The sequence below is a fragment of the Amblyraja radiata genome, chromosome 26, assembly GCF_010909765.2.
Source record: "Amblyraja radiata isolate CabotCenter1 chromosome 26, sAmbRad1.1.pri, whole genome shotgun sequence".
NCBI classification, from domain to species: Eukaryota; Metazoa; Chordata; class Chondrichthyes; order Rajiformes; family Rajidae; genus Amblyraja; species Amblyraja radiata.
In genome coordinates this window covers 26,615,576-26,636,598 of record NC_045981.1, presented here as the reverse complement: position 1 = coordinate 26,636,598, position 21,023 = coordinate 26,615,576, and the positions used below count along the sequence as shown (strand labels likewise).

The following is a 21,023-nucleotide window of genomic DNA, read 5'->3' as shown; positions in this document are numbered from 1 at the left end:
AGTCCAACCTGCCTGCGTTTGGCCCACATTCCTCCAGACCTGTCCTATCCGTGCACCTGTCTAAATGTTTCTTAAATGTTGCTACAGTACCAGCCTCAACTACCTCCTCCAGCAGCTCGTTCCATACACCTACCATCCTTCGTGTGAAAAAGTTACCCCTCAGATTCCTATTAAATCTTTTGCCCCTCACCTTAAACCTGTGTCTTCTGGTTCTCGATTCCCTTACTCTGGGCAAGAGAATCAGTGCGTCTACCTCTCATGATTTTGTACAACTCTATATGATCACCCCTCGTCCTCCTGCGCTCAAAGGAATAGAGGCCTAGCCTGCTCAACCTCTCTCTATAGCTCAGGCCCTTACATCCTGGCAACATCTAGGAGGATCTAGGAGTGCAGGTGCATGGTTCCTTGAAGGTGGAGTCACAGGTTGATCGGGTGGTCAAAAAGGCTTTTGGCACATTGGCCTTCATCAGCCAGAGTATTCCTTCCACCTTCCACCATCACCTTCTCCTTCCTCCCATGAAGCCAATGTTCTATTCATTCAGCTATCTCTCCTTGGATCCCATGGTATCTGGAGCCTTCCAGAGCAGCCTACCATGAAGAACATTGTCTAATGCACTGTTTAACTACAGTCACCTCCCACTATGGCTCTGCCACAGTTGTACCAATATGCTATTGGTTAAGTAGATCTTTCTCAACACCATCTCACCACTGCCAGGACAAGCACATTGTGGTCAGACATGCAATCATCTCTCTTTGCTTTGCTCTACCAAACACTCTCATGGCAGGTCCAATGCGAATTGGACATTGAAAAAAACATCCTCAATGTCTTGCTTTCAGTGCACACAGCCCATCAAAATCTTTACAGTCGTACAATTACAATGAACAGTTTAGTAAGCATTTGCTGTTTGTTCCTAGATTGGCAAAGGACTTGGATGATTTGAAAAGGAAGCGATCGGACACTGAGAATAAGTTGAAAAACCGTTACAATGAGTTGAAGCAAACGAACCCTGCATACCAGGGCTTCCAAGCCAAGGAGGCCAGCTTGTTGAACCAGTCAGCAGCACCAGGTGAGGGAGGACATTAATGGAGTACTATGTCTTTTGTTCATTATTTTCTGTCAATAGTCTGTCTCCAAGTGACAGATCCAGACACTGGTCAACAGATAGTGTTGTGGTGCTCAATGCTTTTATGCTGAACCTGTATGCTTACCTGAACCATGGACCTGAGCCCTTTTTCCAACACAACTATCATCTCTGCTACCTATCTCTCCTGCGTTGCTTGACCGCTTGCTTGTTTGTTTGCTTGGATCAGGGAAAGATGATCCCCGCACCAAAGATCTCCTGTCCAAGCTCAACAAGATTACTGACGACCTAGGAGAGACGGAGAAGGAGGTGCTGTCCCAGCTTCACACGCCAATCAACCGAAATGCCCCCACTCAGGACATTGCCAATCGTCTTAAGGACCAGCAGGTAGGACTGGACAAACACGTGTTCCTGAAGTGAAAAGATAATATGTTGGAACTACCAACAGGTCAGGCAACATCAGTGGAGATGGAAACAAGAAATGTGTGTCAGGTCAATGACTTTTCATCAGAACAGAAACAAGTTAGAAACTAGGCCATGCGTTGCAGAAAGGCTGGAAGAATGGAGGGAACAAGGGTGGAGAGGGCGGCACGATGGTACAGCGGTAGAGTTGCTGCCTTGCAACGTCAGAGAACCAGGTTCGATCCCAACAATGGCCGCTGTCTGTAGGATTTTGTATGTTTTCCCCGTGATCGCGTGGGTTTTCTCCGAGATCTTCGGTTTCTTCCCACACTCCAAAGTCGTACACATCTGTAGGTTAATTGGCTTGCTATACGTGTAAAAAGTCCCTAGTGTGTGTAGGATTGTGTTAATGTGTGAGGATGGCTGGTCGGTGTGGACTTGGTGGGCCAAAGAGCTTGTTTCTGTGCTGTATCTCTAAAGGAATATTGGTATCAGACAGAGGCCAAGTGAAGCTGCATGATGTAAATGGTGGTGGTGCCAGTGGAGCAATCATGGGGAGGGCATGTTAGCTGCAGCAGATCCATCTAAAGTATATGTAAAGAGAATAAAATGAATTAATCAGATAGAAGACAGATACATCTCCAAAAGGTAAAGCAGTGAAAGTAACCTTGGGGGATAGTGGGGAAAGGTTTCAAATGCAGTGATTTTTAATCAATCACATTTAACATCTGGCTGCCCTACAAAATCTCTATACAGGAGATTGAACTAGTTTATCAAGGTCCACACAGTCTACTTGCATGTTGCCAGTTCACAGTGGACATCAACTTGAAGGATTTGCTTTGGAAATTGATACGGCAATCTCCATTGATATTTGCACACCGATATTTTTCATCTAAGAATGCATCTCCACTTATAACATGGAATCAATTGGAAAAGAAGTTTCACGTTACAGAAAATATGGAGATTTTCTAGGAAAGCAATCATTACGTGAAGATAGACACAAAATGATGAAGTAACTCAGCGGGACAGGCAGCGTCTCCGGAGAGAAGGAAATGGTAACATTTCAGGTCGAGACCCCTCTTCAGACTGGCTAGGGATAAGGGAAACGAGAGATATAGATGGTGATGTGGAGAGATATAGAACAATGAATGAAAGACGTGCAAAAAAGTAACGATGATAAAGCAAACAGGCCATTGTTAGCTGTTTGAAGGGTGAAAATGAGAAGCTGGTGCGACTTGGGTGAGGGAGGGATAGAGAGAGAGGGAATGCCGGAGCTACCTGAAGTGGGAGAACTGGGCTGTAAGCTGCCCAGGCGAAATATGAGATGCTGTTCCTCCAATTTGCCTCACTCTGACAATGGACCAAGGACAGAAAGGTCTGTGTAGGAATGGGAAGGAGAATTAAAGTGTCCAGCAGCCGGGAGATCAGGTAGGTTCAGGCAGGCTGAGCGAAGGTTTTCCGCGAAACGATCGCCCAGTCTCCGTTTGGTCTTGTCGATGTACAAGAGTTCACATCTTGAGCAATGGATACAGTAGATGAGGATGGAGGAGGTGCAAGTGAACCTCTGCCTAACCTGAAAGGACTGTCGGGGTCTCTGGACAGAGTCAAGGGAGGAGGTATAGTGACAGGTGTTGCATCTTCTGCGTTTGAAGTGGTCAGTACCTAGGGAGTGGGTGGTTTAGGTTGGAAGGGATAAGTTAACCAGGGAGTTGCAGAGGGAATGGTCTCTGCGGAAGGTGGAAAGGAGTGTAGATGGGAAAATATGGCTTGTGGTGGGATCCCGTTGGACACTTCGGAGGATTATGTGTTGTATGCGACGGCTGATGGCTTGGAAGACCACTTTCTGTGGTGTCCATGTCTTGCTTTAGTATGCTGTGGTGTTTTTCAACAGAAGGGCATGGAGGATAATGTTCACTCTGAGTGAGGCATATTGGTTTTGAATGGAAAATGAAAGATTAGTTCCTTTGGTGGATTACATGTGAAGATTGACTGAAACATGCCACACAGTCTACTTACCCAGCTGACTCTATTTGCAGAGTATAGATAACCGCTTGCAGAAGATTGGTGCAGAGAAGGATTCCGTAAAGAAAGAGTGTGATCTGCTCCTTCTGAATAAGCCCACGGGGCCTTCTGCATCACAGCTTCCCAACAAGCTCAACAATGTGATGAATAAGTACAAACGGGTCAACTCTCTGGCCAACCAATTCCAGAACAAGTGAGTAGACGGCACCCATCTCCATTGTCTTTCTTGCTCTGTTCCTTCGAGTTCTCCAACTTTTCTGGTTCCTAATGCCGCCTGCCTAAACTCAGAACTTGAGAAAATCGATCAACGGTAGAGGTGCTGGCCTTGTTATCCATATGTCAATAAAGGTTAAGGAGTGATTCCACAGAACTGCTCCAAATAACAAAGGCTTTGATGGAAGTAAATAACGAAAATCTATTCGTAGTGACAGGAGGCTGGGTAATCAGAAGAACAGATTTATGATAACTGGCCAAAAAAAATGAGTGGAAATGGAAATGATGTTTTAGGCCTGAGGTGTTGTGATCAGATTATATTCTATTGCCTGGAAGGGTGTTGGAAACAGATTCAATGGTGACTTTCAAAATGGAATTGGGTAAATGTTTGAGGAGGAGAGACTTGCAGTGTTGGGGAAAGGGCAGGATTCAGGACATACCAAGCTTTGATACAAAGGATACAAAGGACATTTATTATCACATACACCAATGGTGTAGTGAAATTTGACTTGAAATTAGGATGAATAGCTGGATTAAGTGGGAGACAGATAAAATTATGACATTTAAAAGACACTTAGACAGCAACAAGGATTGGATAGGTTCGGAGGGATGTCAGTTTCTATTTTGTCTATTGTCTTGTGTACCGAAGTACAATGAAAAGCTTTTGTTGTGTGCCTGCATATGGACCAGGCACAGGCAAGTGGGACCAGGTCGCTTCGGCAGATTGGTTGGCAGGGATGAGTTGACCTCATGGGCCTGTTTCTCTGCCGTATAGCCCAATACTTTGTGAATGCACCATAGGACTGTGTATCAAACCATTCTCCCGTAACCTGGGACCGATAAATCATGATCAGTTTAATAGGGTTTCATTTGGTTCATCTCCTGGTTAGAGCCCACGTTTTACTATTTATTATTCTTAAAATTAATGGGTTAATGTGCAGGTCACAGACTGTAAGTAGCCATTCTTTCTGTCTATCCTCAAGATCTAAATTATACATTTTAGTGAATTGTTTTTTTTTTCTTATATCTTATTCAGATCAAAGTCTCAGTTAGAGCTGGAAAACAGCATCAAGAAAGCGAATGATGCCATTAAGAGAGTTGAATCCAATCTTGCAGAGGAGTCTGCAGTTCCTACGAGTGCAAATGCCATGGAGCAGAGGAAGACTGAGCTACAGGTAATGGCCTAGTGGATTAAGTGGAACTTGGCACAATGTACAGTGAAAGCTGTCTTTGAGCTCAACTTCACCTTCCCACCATCAATCTTGCCTTTCTATATATTTGACCCCAAAATGCAGAAGCACAATACGGATTCCTCGACATCCAATTCATATTTTGTACATTTGAGTCCTTTAAAGCAAACATTAATGAAACAAGAATAAAGACAACATGAAATAGAAAGGAATAATGCAAATATATGTGAATTTCTAGGTAATTTCTCTTGAGGAAACTGTTCACCAAATCATTGCTTCTCCTTCATTCAGAGATTGAGACGAGAGCTAAACAACGATGAAGATAAGTTGCAGAAAGTGAACCAGGACCTGAAAAAGGCCGAGGATAGCTGCAAACCTTTGGAGCTTGACTTCCAGGAATACTGTCCTGACATCAAGAAACAACGGACCGAGGTGCAGAAGCTAAACACCCGCTTTCGGAATGCCAATGATCAACTGGACCTGAGGTAGATCATGCACTTTTGTAAAAGTTAATGAACACTATCGGGTCAACCCTAGAGTGGCACCAGTGCTCAACAATAGAGTTGCTGCATTACAGCACTGGAGACCCGGGTTTGATCCTGACTATGGGTGCTGTCTGTACGGAGTTTGTACGCTCTCCCTGTGACCCCGTGGGTTTTCTCCTGGTGCTCCGGTTTCCTCCCACACTCCAAAGAGGTACATGTTTGTAGGCTAACTGGCTTGGTATAAATATAAATTGTCCCTAGTGCGTGTGTCGGATAGTGTTAATGTGTGGGGATCGCTGGTCGGTGCGGACTCGGTGGGCGGAAGGGCCTGTTTCTGCGCTGTATCTCTAAAAACTACAAATGTTTGATCTACCTGGTCCAAAAGGTGGTCAGGTTTTTGAACTCTGCAGTATGGCAAAATTACTCCCATAGTGTTGCTTCAAGGAGAATCTCTGGACTTTGACCAAGCAGTGGCGAAGGAACAGTGATGTGCTCCAAGACAGGATGATGATTGACTTGTAGGGTTGTTTGGACGCAATACTCTTCGGTATATCCACTGTCTTTCCCTGAAGATGAATGAGGCTGAGGGCCTGGGAGATGGTGTCTATGAGCCTTTAATGAATCAACTATCTGTACTTTATACAAATGAAAGTGACTACCATTCTGGTATGCTAGTGTCTCACATGGACATGAGGGATCACCGAATGTACACTAATTAAGACAGGCGAAAAGAATTATTACTTGATAAATATATCTATTATGAAGGCACAAGAGAATGTCGGTGCTGGAATCTGGAACAAAAACCTGAGAGCAGCCAGGGGAGATTCAAATCGTCAGACAGTATCTGTGGAGGGAAATGGACAGTTTGTAGTGGAGACCCTTCATCTAGTAGAGGGGAAGAAGCCAGAATAAAGAGGTGAGAAGTGGGGTGCAGTGAGAGCTTGCAAATAAACGGTGAATAGAGGTGAGGAGAGGTTAATTACCAGTTAACAGTCAGGTGGCAATGGCAAGGGAGGAGATAATAAGAGGCTGGGTGGTGATAAGTGGAGACCAAAGATTCGAGAATCTGATAGACAGAGAAAGTGAAGAATAGAACAGTATGAGGAGTGGCCGCAGATGGGAACAATAGAGGGAGGGGAGGGATAACCAGTGGTAAAAGAGGGTGCGGGGGAAACAGGGTGGTGATAGGTTGGCTGTGGGGTAAGGTGGGATAGGTGCATGAGAGGGCTATGCCGGTACTATCACAAAGTTTAAAAAAACATTGGGACAAGTACATGGACATGATAGGTTTAGAGGGATATGGGCCAAATGCAGGCAGATGAGACTGGTGTAGATGGGCATTTTGGTTGGCGTGGCCAAGTTGGGCAGAAGGGCCTGTTCTCAGGCTATATAACTTTTTGACTCTAAGATTAAGGTAGATAGGAGAAGGGAGAAAGAGACAGATGAGGTGCAGATTACCTGAAAATGGGTTGTGGAATATGAGGTGCTGCTCATGCAGTTTGCATTTGACCTCACCCTCAGTTGGAGGTGGCCAAGGACAGGCAGGTTGATGTAGGGATTGGGAAAGGGATTAAAATGGCTGACAACTTGGTCTCATGGATGTAAAGGAGGCCACATTGAGAACACCAAATGCAATAGACAGGGTTGGAGGAGGTGAATTTGAATCTCGGTCTCACCTTGAAGGACTGTTTCAGTCCCTGGATGGAGCTGAGGGAGGAGGTGTTGGGACTGGTGTTTCAGAAGAAAGTGCCTGAGGACGGGATGGTATATTCTTTCTTTCCTTGCATAATCTTTAACCAGGATGTTCCTATCCTTTTCTTCTGTAGTTCTTAAGCCTAATCTTGTTCTTTTACAATGACAATAAAGATATATTATTACTATTACTATGCTTTTGTAAAACCGGTCCAGCAATCTGAACAATCGATGTATGGCTTTAAAAATCCAAGTTTTTGAATGTAAAGAAAACTCAACAAACATCTAGCTGGTTAGCCATGATCTTATAAAATGACATCCTGGGGTCATTAGGATTATTGGGTGATTATTAGGATTATTCTCGATTGGTATGAAAGCAAATGGGAACCTCTGGTGGTTAAAGCCTCCATTAGTTGATCCACCGCAGAACTTCACCTTGTTCTTTGTGATCTTTCCAGAGAGGAAATGCTTCAGAATGCTGACATAGCCCAGCAGCGTTACAAAACATCCCTGCAGGGACATAATACCTGGGTGGACAATCTTCCTAACAATGAAGTGCGACAGAATGCCAGCCTCAATGAAGTCCAAACCAAGCTCGAAGCTCAGAAGGTAAGTATTTTATGAACATAAGAAAGTAAGCGTTCAAACCTTAATTTCTAGCCATGTTTTGTAATAACCATATAACAATTACAGCACGGAAACAGGCCATCTCGGCCCTACAAGTCCGTGCCGAACAATTTTTTCCCCTTAGTCCCACCTGCCTGCACTCATACCATAACCCTCCATTCCCTTCTCATCCATATGCCTATCCAATTTATTCTTAAATGATACCAACGAACCTGCCGCCACCACTTCCACTGGAAGCTCATTCCACACCGCTACCACTCTCTGAGTAAAGAAGTTCCCCCTCATGTTACCCCTAAACTTCTGTCCCTTAATTCTGAAGTCATGTCCTCTTGTTTGAATCTTCCCTATTCTCAAAGGGAAAAGCTTGATCACATCAACTCTGTCTATCCCTCCCATCATTTTAAAGACCTCTATCAAGTCCCCCCTTAACCTTCTGCGCTCCAGAGAATAAAGACCTAACTTATTCAACCTATCTCTGTAACTTAGTTGTTGAAACCCAGGCAACATTCTAATTGAGTATATTGAGTATACGTAGTAGTAGGCCCCCCTCGGTCATGACTGATCATGGGAGATGCATTGTCGGATGCAAGCCTGGGCGATGTCATGTGAGGGACAAGCTGTTGCCCATGCAGCACGTCCCCCCTCTCCACGTCGCAGATCGATCCAAAGGAACAGCAGCGCCGTTACAGTTTGGCACCAGCGCCGTCGCAGGGGCTGCCAGAGCGAGGTTGTAGACAATGAAGAACTGCCTTAGGGACTCTGTCTCCGGATTTTCCTGAGGTTTACTCTTGGAGCCTTTTCCATGACTGGATATGGCCACAAGGCAGTGGAGTTTTTAAATCAGAGTTTTCCCTCTCCTAGATGGACTGCCTTCCCAGGCTGAGGAGCCCCATCTGCCCGAGACTCGTGGGGGCGGGAGCGTCTACCTTCCCGTGCAGGTCTATAGCACCTGCCCACTGTCTATAGCACCTGCCCACTGCCCATATACCTTTTAAAAACAATGGGCAGTTTGGGAAATAAAGCCTGATACATTGTCATGTCAGCAACTGTTGTTAGTTGGGTGTTGTTCACTAGATTCACCAGATTCTGTTATAGAGCAGAGGGATTAAGGAGTGCTTGGGAGTGCATGTACATAGTTCCTTCAAAGAGGCATCCCAGGTAGACAGGATGACCAAGAAGGCTTTCGGCACCTCATATATATTTCATTATTGGTCTTCTTCAGTCAGTATTGAGTATAAAGGTTGGGAGATCATGTCACAGTTGTACAAGACATTGGTGAGGCTACATTTGAAGTATTCTGTTCAGTTTTGGTCAGCCTACTATAGGAAAGATGTTGAAACAGTAAAAAAAAAACAACTGCAGATGCTGGTTTACGCCAAAGATAGTCACAAATTCTGGATTAACTCAACGGGCCAGGCAGCATCTATGGAGAAACAGGATAGGTGACGTTTTGGGTCGGAACCCTTCTTCAGTCTGAAACAATGATGATGTGCTGGAGATGAGAAAAGTACAGGACCGATCAGGGCCGGCCACAAATGACCTCAGGCAGGTTGGAGCCCTGAGAGGCCCATTGTTGGCTAGGAAAATTTTGACCTCAAGAGGGATACAAATGTGTTGAACAGTGGAAATGGTTAAATGACTAGGGAGGAGGAAGGGGAGGGTATTAGCAGAAATTACTTAAAATTAAAGAATTCTACTTCGTTCTGCTGGGTTGTAAGCTACCCAAGCAAAAATATGAGCTGTTGTGCCACCAATTTGTGTGTAGCCTCAATGGAGAAGAGGCAGGACAGAATGTTCAGAAGGGGAAGGGGCGTTGAAATGGATGGCAACCGGGAAATCCCATAAGCATCGGCTTAAGTGTTCAGCGAAACAGTCGCCGAGTCTACGTTTGATCTCACTGATGTACATCGAGAACACCGGCTGCAGTAAATGAGGTTAGAGGAAGTACATGTGAACCTCTACCTCACCTGGAAGGACTGCCGGAGTCCTTGGATGAAATGAAGGGAGGAGGTATAAGAATAGGTGTTGCATCACCTGTGGTTGCAGGGGAAAGTACCTGGGGAGACAGTGGTTTGGGTGGGAATGGATGAGTGAACCAAGGAATTGCAGAGGTGGTGGTCTGTGCGGAAGTTGGAAAGGAGTGGAGATGGAAAAAAAATGTCACCTATCCTTTGCTGCCGGACTCCAGCACTTTGTGTTTATCATAGGAAAGATGCTGTTAAGCTGGAAAGGGTGCAGAGAAGGTACGAGGATGTTGACAGGACTCGAGGGCCTGATCTTTGAAAATACTTTGCCTTCCATCACAGTGAGGAGAAGATTCACTGTGATGGATGTTTGTGTAAATTGAATTGTGTGTATGTCTTGTAGGAATTGTCTTTGTTTGTATGGCTGTGGAAACTGAGTTTCGTTTGAGCCTCACTGAATTTCAAATGATATGGAATAAAATTTTGTATTATATTGTATTGATCTACAGAGAGAAGTTGAGCAGGCTAGGACTTTATTCCTTGGAGCACAGGAGGATGAGGGATGATCTTATAGAGGTGCATAATATCATGAGAGGATGATTAGGGTAAATGCAGTCGTTTACTCAGAGTAAGGGAATCAAGAACCAGAGGACTTTGGTTTAAAGTAAGGGAGAAAAGATTTAATAGGAACCTAATGGGCAACTTTCTTGCACAAAGTGTGGTAGGTATATGGAATGACCTTTAAGTGGACAGGTATATGGATAGGATAGGTTTATGGATAGGATAGGTTTAGAACAATATGGGCCAAATACAGGCAGATTGGACTAGCACAGGTCAACATCAGCAAGTTGGGCCAAAGGGCCTGTTTCCACAAGGTATGACTCTGACTCTATGACCCACGAGAGAAGTAATTTCTATGCATTTTGGTTTTAAATTACTGGACCCTTATTTTGTAGCAATGTCCCCTAGATTGTGGCTCTTACACTGGTAAAAACATTGCAGCATTTATGTTGTCAAGCCTCACTAGGATCTTATGTGTGGATATAGTCTTCTGCACTCTAAAGAACAAAGAAGCAAATTATCATCTCTTGATAGGACTACGCTCTCATCTGTGCTAAAACAAAGTGGCAAGCACACAATATTTGCTAGGCCTGAACCTCCACAGTGGGCTACCTACACCTCATTAAAGCCAACCAGAGCTTGGCATAGAGTGATCTTGGGACTAAGGTGGGTGGAAGCGCCCTGAGATAATTTAAGCTGGCGGTCCCCACCACATACATGGAAATAATAGCATCTCAAGTTTGGTTTAGAGATTCTTAAACTGATACTCTGGTGAGAGTGCTGGGGAATTTTACCAGGATGCTGTCTGCATTACAAGGAGAGGTTGGACAAATTTGGATTGTTTCCGCTGGAGCATCAGAGCCTAAGGGGGTGACCTGATAGAAGTTTATAAGATTATGACAAGCATAGATCAGGTTAGCCGTCAGAATTTTCCCCCCAGACTAGAACTGTCGGGGACGAAAGGCCATAATTTTAAGGTCAGAAGGAGAAAACTTAAAAGGCAGCACAATGGCAAACCTGATAGAGCTGCTGCCTTATAGCACCAGAGATCCAGATTTGATCCTGACCTCAGGTGCTGTCTGTGTGGAGTTTGCACATTCTCCCTGTGACCGCGTGGGTATCCTCTGAGTGCTCCGGTCCTCCCACATCCCAAAGACATCCCAAGAGTTTGTACATTAATCGGCCTCTGTAAGTTGCCCCTAGTGTGTTGGGAGAGGGATAACATAAAACAGGTGTAAATGATGATTAATGATCAGTGTAGTCTCATTGGGCCGTTGGGAGATTCCATGCTAGATCTCTAAATTGAATCAAATTAAAGGAGATATGTGGGGTAATTTTTTTACAGAAAGTGGCAATAAGCGAGTTCGGTATTCCGACTGCACGTGCTCAAATCATAGGTCACTGGAGATAAACATTGGAGGGGGCGGATCTGCTGTCTGTTAACTTTGGTTATCAACCCTTCATTTCAGTGAGTGCTTTGTGCTGCTCCGTGGGTTCCATGGTTGGGGTCGGGCGCGGGTCTCCGGCGCTGCCGTTGGGCCATCCCCCGCCCCCGGGTGTCCAGTCCCCGTCTGGAGGTGGCTGGAGGTGTCAGGCCGGGCTTGCAGTGGTCGGGGGGGGGCCTCAGCACCGGCTCCAGCCCGGTTCGCGGGGGCGCCGTCCCTGTCTCTCCCTGACAGTGGTCTCTCCCTGTCCAGTGGCCGTCAGTTTGTCCCCTCGGTGGAGAACATGTCATTACAAATAGTGAGTCAGTCGGAGCTGCTTGTAATCTTCCGGCATCAAAGTCCCTGCTGGTGGAGGGTGTTGTGGCTCAGACGGAGAGGTTTGGTGGCGACGGGGGCCGAGCGCCGGCCCCCGGCAGGGACGCACATGTGGCGCCGCGGCGGGACAGGCAACATTTCCGGAGAAGGGTTTCTCCCCGAAACGTCACCCATTCCTTTTCTCTGGGGATGGTGTCCGTCCAGCCGAGCCGCCGCAGTACCCCGCACGCACCCCCGCCGACGGCCAGCACTCAGCCAGCGCTGGGAAGGCCGCTGGGTGGGGCAGGGGGCGCGGCCGGCCAACCTTCCCGGCGCCAGTGGGGGCTGAGCACTGGCCAGGGTGCTGCAGTGGCTCGGCTGGACGGGCAGCATCCCCGGAGACAAGGAATGGTTACCTTGCGAATTGGAGCTAGGCCGGGGCCAGAGCAGGTGCCTTTGCCCGCGCCGGCCGCGGGCCTGTGGGCCGCCACTACGGGGTCGCTCTGAACATCTCTGGCCGGCACCAGGGCGGGGATAGAACACCATGGGGTGGTGGGTGGAAACAGGACGGGATGGGACGAGGCGATCCAGTGGTGGCTCGGCAGCGCCTGCGGTGCCGTGGACAAGGGCTTGACCTGGGCTGCAGATGAAGCGCGGGCCTGTGCGCGCTCTCCCCTGTCACCCACTGGCATCTGCCCCTTCTCTCTCTCGCTGTTACACCCGCTCTCTCGCCACCTGGCACCCCCGTCCCTCAGATTAAATATATTTATATATATATAAGTCATGAATAAAGTTACAAATTTACATACAGTTTATGCAGCCAGTGTTTCGTATGCATTTTCTTTATAGCCAGTTTGACAAATCCCATGATTCCTTGCGTTTTTCGGAATACCGAACTCACTTTTTGTCTGGAGCTCACTGCCAGTGGTGGTGGTGGAGGCAGATATGATAGTGGCATGTAAGAGGTCTGTTCCTGTGCTGTAGTATTCTATGTTCTACTATGCTCATGTTGGAGACCAACTGATTTCACCATGTTGATTTCATCTTTGGTTTTAAGAAACTGGTGAATGATATCAAGAAGAAAGAGATTGAGAAAGATGAGATCGTCCGTCTCTCCCAAGACCTGCAGTCGACACTGAAGGTAGGTATTAGTTTTGGGAAATTTCACCCAGTTCCTCATTACAGGGTATGAATTGTTGCTTCTAAATCCAAAGGATAAAATTACATCCATAACAGACTTCAGAAGGAAGCTTCCTCTCAGAATGATAAGACGAAAGTGAACTCTGGATCAAGGAGATATTTAAAGAGGTGAATCCTGCTTTAGAAGCAGCCAGGCTTCAAGAAAAACTGTTTAGCAAAAAACAAACTATCATTTTACAATGAAGAAAGAGTCATTTTTTTGCATTAGGGTAAAGAGAGGTGGGCCAGAGGTTTTGTAATAAAGGCATATGCTTTTCAATAGTGTTAAACTTTGCTTCATCTGATGCTGCACTCCTGCTCTGCTCAAACTTGTATTCTTCCATTCTTTTGCTCCGACCCATCTACTTGGTTTAGTGAATCCTACTGCTTGGTCCGCTCTTCATAAGATGGTGTTGGGCTAGATGGACTGTTAGCACTCAATGGACTGAGCCAGAATTCATTAAATTAATGATGTTCTTCTCAATTTTTAACAAAGAACTACGAGACTAACAATGACAAGTACCAATCATCTCTGGACCCCACATCTGGCTCATCCAACGTGAAGAAGCTGAGAACTACGACTCTGCAAGACCACGTTAAAGAGCAGGTAAATATATAATCATGACAGAACCTTCGTTACCAAGAGCATGCCTCGAATGTGCAGCTTGCTTGTACAAGGTGGTCTTGGGGACAAACATGGATACATAAAAGGGATAAAAGTAGGAGAAATATGTTGATAAGTTGGATGAAATCGAATAGGGCAGGGGACAGGTGGCTGGATGAAAACCTGGCAAGCATGATTGTTGGTTCCAAGTAGATGGTCTCAAAGATCTGTTTTTCTGATGTATTGTACATTCTATATGCTATTACTCTGTGTTATCTATGTATGCTTTCATTGATCAGAAGTGACTTTAAATTCTGCCAACCCGACAAACACTTTTTGTGTGAACTTCGTGCAATGCACCTGTCATTTTTAAGTGCAACTGCAAGAATCCCATTCAGATGAAACGGATCAGGGGCTGTGATGTAATGTTCCACTGTGTATTTGACTCTGAACCAATGCTTTGTCAGTGCCCTGACATGTCCAGTGATTGGCACATGAATTATGAGCTTTGTCCAAACATTCATGACTCGTGTTTTTAGGTGGTGGATATCTGTGGGATTGATGTACTCCCAGTAATGTACCATGGACCTCTCAGTGAAATGTTTTTCAGAACAGTGCCAAGGATACTGAAATAAATAGAACTAGAGAAGTTTGAATTACTCTCCTTAAAGCAGTAATGGTTAAGGGAAGATATAATAGATACTAGATCAAGTGCAGACCCGTTGGGTTTGTTCCCCCAACGTGCGGTTGTGGGGGGGGGGAGGCGGCATGCAGCGTCACTCACACTAACTATCTCCCCCCCGCACTCACGCTAATTACTTGATATTATATTAATATTATTAATTTGCTCCTTTTACCCCATAACCACCCTATCTACTGACGCATAGCCCCCAACTTGCAGTCACATATAGAGAGGGGGGGGGGGGGGGTAGAGAGTGAGGGCAGAGAGAGAAGGGGCAGAGAGAGAGAGAGACAGACACAGAGAGAGGGGAAAGAGGGAGAGGGGGGTGTTTGGCCCTTATCCATGTTTGGCCCTTATCCCACTAAACCTCTCCTATCCATGGACCTGTCTTTTAAATGTTGTTATAGTACCTGCATCAACTAACTCCTCTGTCAGCTCATACTATATAACTACGACCATCTGCGTGAAAAAGTTGCCCCTTGGGTTCTTACTAAATCTTTACTTGACTGGAACATATTTAAAAAGGGAACTGCGTGTATTTCTGAAAAGGAAGAACTTTCAGGCTTCCAGGAAGGAAGAAAGGAGTGGAACTAATTGAATAATCGTTCAAAGAGTCAACATGGTTACAAGGGGTTGAATGAACTTTTCCAGTACTGTACTATGTGATTTTAATGCCCCCCCCCCTCCCCCACTATCACCTTTGCTCGCACCATGACACACCTGTGATGAATGAATGCAACTCCCAAATAACAATATTTTATTCTTTTTCAGGAGAAGGACATGGTCAAACACTTTGCTGAAGTCTCAACGTCAAACGATCAGCTGCTGAACCAGCTGGAGTTTGTGAGAAATGTTAAGCAAAAGGTAATGCGGGTGATATCTGCTGATGCTCTTAACACCTGGGGACTCATATTTACACACTGTTCATGGGCTTGATCCCTTCCTTGGTTCTGGTCCAATCCTCCTGACACTCTGGTACTCAATAGCCCAAGGTCCATCAAGATCCATAAATCACCACCTAATGGGCTATAGAGAATTGCATTCAAAGAACAGTGTCCTTCAGGCTTCTCAGTGCACTTTTCAATTCACAGTGTAGATTTGCATTTGGTATTTAGAGACAAGGAATCATTCAGCACAGAGACAGGCCCTTCGGCCCAATTTTATTTTAGACTTTACTTTATTGACACAGTGTGGAAACAGGCCTTTGGCCCACTGAGTCCGCACTAACCAACGATCACCCCACACGCTAGCACTACCTTACATGCTAGTGGCAATTTACAATATTTACCAAGGCCAATTAACATACAAACCTGAACGTCTTTAGAATGTGGGAGGAAACTGGAGCAGGGAGAAAACCTATGTGGTCACAGGGAGAAACCACAAACACCGTACAGGCAACTTCCAAGCCAACCAAGATGTCCATCCATTTGCCCGAATTTGGCAAATACGCCTGTCCAAGTGTCTTTTAAATGATGTTATGGTTTTTGATCTGTGTGCAGCACTATCCTATGAAGAACAATGAGTTGGCCACCGGATTACCTTTTTTTTTATTCAGTAACATTTGCTGCCTTGGACATTGATTAGAACTACCATGTTCCTGTGTTACATTGTGGATATTATGTGAGAGGACAGGTGCTTCTTTGGTTTCATGTTTTATCTAGAGATTGGTATCTCCCTTAACGTAGCATTGGGGAAACTACATAGAGTACATCCTTGAGGTTCTGGAGTAGAAATTGAGAACCCATGACTCCATAACACTGTTATCCAGGAAACCAGGTCTGTTGTGGCTCCATGGTGACAATAAGAGGCCATCAAACTCAAATATTATTTTCATACATCACCATACCTGCTCCACATCCTTCCTGTAATGGGGGGGCCAGAACTTTAAGCAATACTCCAAATGTGACCAAATCAAAGTCTTATAAAGCTGCATCATGACTTCCTGACTCTTGTACTCAATGCCTCCACCAATGAAGGCAAGCACACCATACATTTTCTTTACCCCACTATCTCGTTGTGTTGCCACTTTCAGAAAGCTATGGACTTGGACTGCAAGTTCTCTCCGTACATTAATGCTGCTAAGGGTCTTTCGCTTGCTCGAATTAAGCTTCATCTGCCATTTCCCTGCCCATATCTGCCCTTTCCAGCATCTGCAGTTCCTTCTTGAACATTTCGCTGCCCATTTCTGCAGCTGATCTGTATTCGGCTGTATTCATTGACAGCCTTCCTAGCAGCCCGCAACCCCAGAAATCTTGGTGTCATCTTCAAAATGCAAATCATTTTTATATATCACAAAATACAGAGGTCCCAGCTCAGATCCCTTTGGTGCTCCACTAGTCTCAGACCTTCACCCTGAATAACACCCCTCTACCACAACCATAATGCCCTTTCCTTAGTAAGCCAGTTCTGAATCCATACAATCTAGTCACTGTGAATCCTGTGTATTTTAATCTTCTGAATCAGTTTACCAATGGTGACTTGATCAAATTACTGGATGATCCATGGTGATGCGGTTATCAGACTAGGCTTTGGTGTTGGATGGAAGGGATTGTTGGGATAAATAACATGCAGTGCTGTAAACATTGATCTACAACTTATTATTATCTCTCCAAAGCACCAAGAAAGTCCAATAGAAGTGGTTATGCAACAGAATGTACAATCATCGCCTGGACTGTTTGCCAGCAGAGCCAACTACGAGCAACAAAACAACGATGAAGTAAAGAAGACAAAATTAATCGAAGCAACTCTTGAAGAGAAAACTAAAGTGCTGAAACTCCTGAAAACAAGTCGACCTGTGGATAAAACGGAAGAGAAAGAGGTGATTGAATATTACAGAGACCCCAAGGCAGAGGCCAACCTTTCCAACTTACGCAATGAGATCCATCAAGTGAGGAAACAAAGCCAGGAAACTCAGAGTAATGTAAATGCCACCAAGCAGAAAATAAGTTTGCTGGAAGATGGTCAGAAGAATGCCAAAACTGGTCTGCTCACCAAAGAAGTGACACAAATTGAGAGAAGCCCTGCTTTAGATGCTGAAGCTGAAAATCTACGTAGTGAAATCAGTACTATGAGAAAGGAAAAGCAAAGAACTGTTAATGAGTGGGATCGTCTCACAAGAGAGGTCACCATTGTTGAGCAGAAACCATTCAAGATTAAAGAAAAGGTTGTTGTGGTTGAAAAAGTCAAGATTGAAAAGGACCCAACTTTGCAGAATGCTTCCAAAAGTCTAATGAATGAGATTGATGATGAGGGTCAGAAAAGGGAAGTGCTGATTGAAAAGATACGCATCATTCGAATTCAGATTGAGTCCCTGAAGAAACAATCTGGAAAGACTGATCCTAAGGTCATGATTAAGGAAATCAGGAAGATAGAAAATGATCCTCAACTTGAAAAGGACTTAGTCAGGCTCAGAAGCCTTTGTGAGGATGATAACCACAATAATAGTTTCCTTGAGAAAGAACTAAGTGAGCTGCAGAGGAAATACAGAATTATTGCTGACCAGAAACAAAAAATAGAAATAAAGGAAATAGTTAATGAGAATTTCCGTGTCCTGCCTGAAACTGAACAAGAGATTACAAAATTAAAAAAAGAAATACGAGACACTACAAAGAGACGGGGCGATATAGAGATGGAAATCACCATTGCGAAAGGAGACTTGGAAGTCCTGAAAGATAGGAAACCTCAAATTCAGTATAAAGATATTACCCAAGAAGTTGTGAAGCTCCGTAAAAGTCCAGAAATGCTAAAAGAGATTGATCAACTCAAGCATAAGATCCCTCAAATGGAAGATGAGAATGGTGATATGCAGGAGAAGATTAAGAGGTTGAAAACTGAAAGAGATGAATGGCGGAAAGAACGTTCAAAGATTGAGACCAAAGTGGTGACCAAGGATATTGTAAAGTATGAGGATGACCCAATGCTGGATAAAGAAGTGACACGAATCCAAGCAATACTCCGTGAAGAATCGGAGAAGCGGAGGAATATAGAGGCAACAGTCTTTGACCTGCAGAATATGTACGCTCTGTTGCAGAGACAGAAGAATGAAGAGAAAATTGTTGTTCAGGAAATGGTTCGTTTAGAAAAAGATCCAAAACTTGCCAGGGAACATGATGGCCTGGGCAACACCTTGGATGAAGAACGTAAGCAGAGACGCCTTCTGGAGACAGAAGTTCAGCATCTGAAAGCTCTGGTAGAGGAAAGAGAGAAAGAATTAAACCTTGATGAAGAAAAGGCTACTCACCAGGTGGTCAAAAATGAAATGCAGAAAATCAAATTCACAATACGTGGGAAAGGAAACATTGCTCCATCAATAGAAGAGACTATTGTCACTGAAGAAATCCTCAAGGTGGAAAAAGATCCATATCTGGATAAAATAGCTGGAACTCTACATCAGAATCTAAAACAAGAAAGAAATAAAGCCACTAGTTTGGACAAAGATATTAAGAAACTTAAACTACAATTGGAGATTCTACACAAAGAAAAATCCCAAGAGAAACTTGTCTGCAAAGAAGTTATCCGAATAGAAAAAGATAAGACCTTGGAGGAGGATCGCGCACGCACTCGGGACTTATTCAACAAAGAGAGGAATTTAAGGATGGATATAGAAGACGAGATAAGAAGGGTTAAAGACAAGCATATGAATTTCGAAGTTTCGAAGGCAACACAATCCCAGGAAGAATCTAATTTGAGAAAGGCCAGAGATAATGCACTCCGTGAGAAGGCATCGTTGGAGAATGATCTGAGGAAGCTGGAGTCTGAAAGCGAGCAAAAGACCTTTGTCCATAAAGAGGAGTACAAGCGCCTGAGTCAGCATCATGTGAAAGCAAAACAAAGGAAGCAGGAGCTGGATGATAAACTGTCATGGATAGAGAAGGAGATCATGATGGCGAGAGACCAACTCCACGAGAAAGATTACAAAATCAGAGAGCTGTCCTCTCAGATCAACAGGGAAGAATCTCGTCAGCATGACGTCCAGATGAGGGAGACCAACCTGTCCACAAAGATTTCTATTGTAGATCCAAATACTGGAGACGATTTGTCACCCTATGAGGCTTACAAGTTAAATATAATAGATCGGGAACAATACATCAAACTCCAGGAGATGGAATGTGACTGGGAGGAGATTTTCACCCATGGGATATCGGGAGAAAGCTCCGTCCTTCGTGACAAGAAAAGTGGGAAGCAATATTCTATTGAGGCTGCCTTGAAAGATGGAAGAATCACAAAGAATGAGCTGAAGAGTTATAGGGCAGGAAATATCCCAATATCTGAGTTTGCACTGCTGGTAGCAGATGAAAATAAGCCAACAGAAGTGCATGTAAGTTCAGTAAGTTCTTTACAATCATATCAAACACCATCCTATTCTAGCCCAAGCTATTCATCCTACAGAACTCACACTGAACGGGATCAGCAACCCATCGCTGGAGTGCATGATGATACCACCAACTCAAAGCTATCCCTCACAAATGCTTTGTACAAGAAACTAATAGAGCCCATCACTGCTCAAAGGCTATTAGAAGCACAGGCAGCCACAGGTGGAATCATCGATATCTCCAACTTGGAAAGGCACTCAGTCCATAAAGCAATAGAGAGGCACCTGATTGACAAAACCCATGAGCAAAGGCTGGTCAATGCACAGAAGGCATTCACTGGGTTAGAAGACCCCGTTACACATGAACGTCTTTCTGTCGGGGTGGCCCTTCAGAAGGGCTGGCTACCTATTGATAGTGGCCGCCAGTATCTGGAAGCTCAGTATCTTACTGGTGGCCTGGTAGACCCCAATCATTCTGGCCGAGTATCAATCACGGATGCCCTCCAGTCAAAGATGATAGATAACAACACTGCCAGGGGCCTGCGTGAAGAATCCAACTATGTAAAGGATCTTGTTGATCCCAACACTAATGAGAGAGTCCATTACAAAGAACTAATGAGGCGCTGCAAGAGGGATGAGTTTTCCGGCCTCCTGTTTCTCCCGGTCAAGTCGGACCCCACTGCAATTTCCAGCAATCAGTCGCCAAACCGCTTCACTAACAAATATTCTAGCTTGTATTAATCACTGCCAACAGATACCACTGAGTGTTGCTAGTATTACCTGCAACTGATTCACCAAACTTCCTCTTATTAATGTTTGAAATTATATTACCTATCTCTTTGTTTTTTTCACCATGGGTTTAAGGCCATTCCATTCATCTCTTTTTGTACTTGAAGGTTTATATAAAGGGAAATTTTAATGCTATCATTCTCTCTGCAACATTTCTATAATAACTGTGTGGAGAATTGTAACATGCATGATATGAAACATTAGTTTACTCTACGCCTCAAATAATTCATTGCGACATCAAATAATTTCATTAATAAACAAGTATATGAATAAGTCTTGAGTCTTGTTCTATTCAATCAAAGGTTTAAAGTAACTATATTTATTTCAGAACCAAAAGTTATTTAAAGCCAGAGGTTTAAAATACATTTATCACATGACATCACAGGCCGTTACTTTCTTTATGTTGGTGTTTTGGAGAGAATTGGCAAAGCTAGCATTTATTTTTCATCATTTATGTCTCATGACCTTTATGGCAGAGATA

At 44.5% G+C, this 21,023-nt stretch overlaps 1 protein-coding gene across 1 annotated transcript in view; it reads left to right on the top strand.

Annotated features, from left to right (window-relative positions):
* Positions 1–20,815, top strand: part of evpl (envoplakin) — a 58,008-nt gene extending 37,193 nt beyond the window's left edge. The window contains exons 13-22 of the mRNA XM_033044537.1: positions 916–1,067; positions 1,312–1,469; positions 3,521–3,699; positions 4,756–4,894; positions 5,201–5,394; positions 7,545–7,695; positions 13,035–13,118; positions 13,653–13,763; positions 15,214–15,306; positions 17,057–20,815. Coding sequence (XP_032900428.1) covers positions 916–1,067; positions 1,312–1,469; positions 3,521–3,699; positions 4,756–4,894; positions 5,201–5,394; positions 7,545–7,695; positions 13,035–13,118; positions 13,653–13,763; positions 15,214–15,306; positions 17,057–20,494 — 4,699 coding nt within the window. The 3' untranslated portion in view covers positions 20,495–20,815. The remainder of the gene's footprint in view (positions 1–915; positions 1,068–1,311; positions 1,470–3,520; positions 3,700–4,755; positions 4,895–5,200; positions 5,395–7,544; positions 7,696–13,034; positions 13,119–13,652; positions 13,764–15,213; positions 15,307–17,056) is intronic.
* The last annotated feature ends 208 nt before the right edge of the window (positions 20,816–21,023 follow it).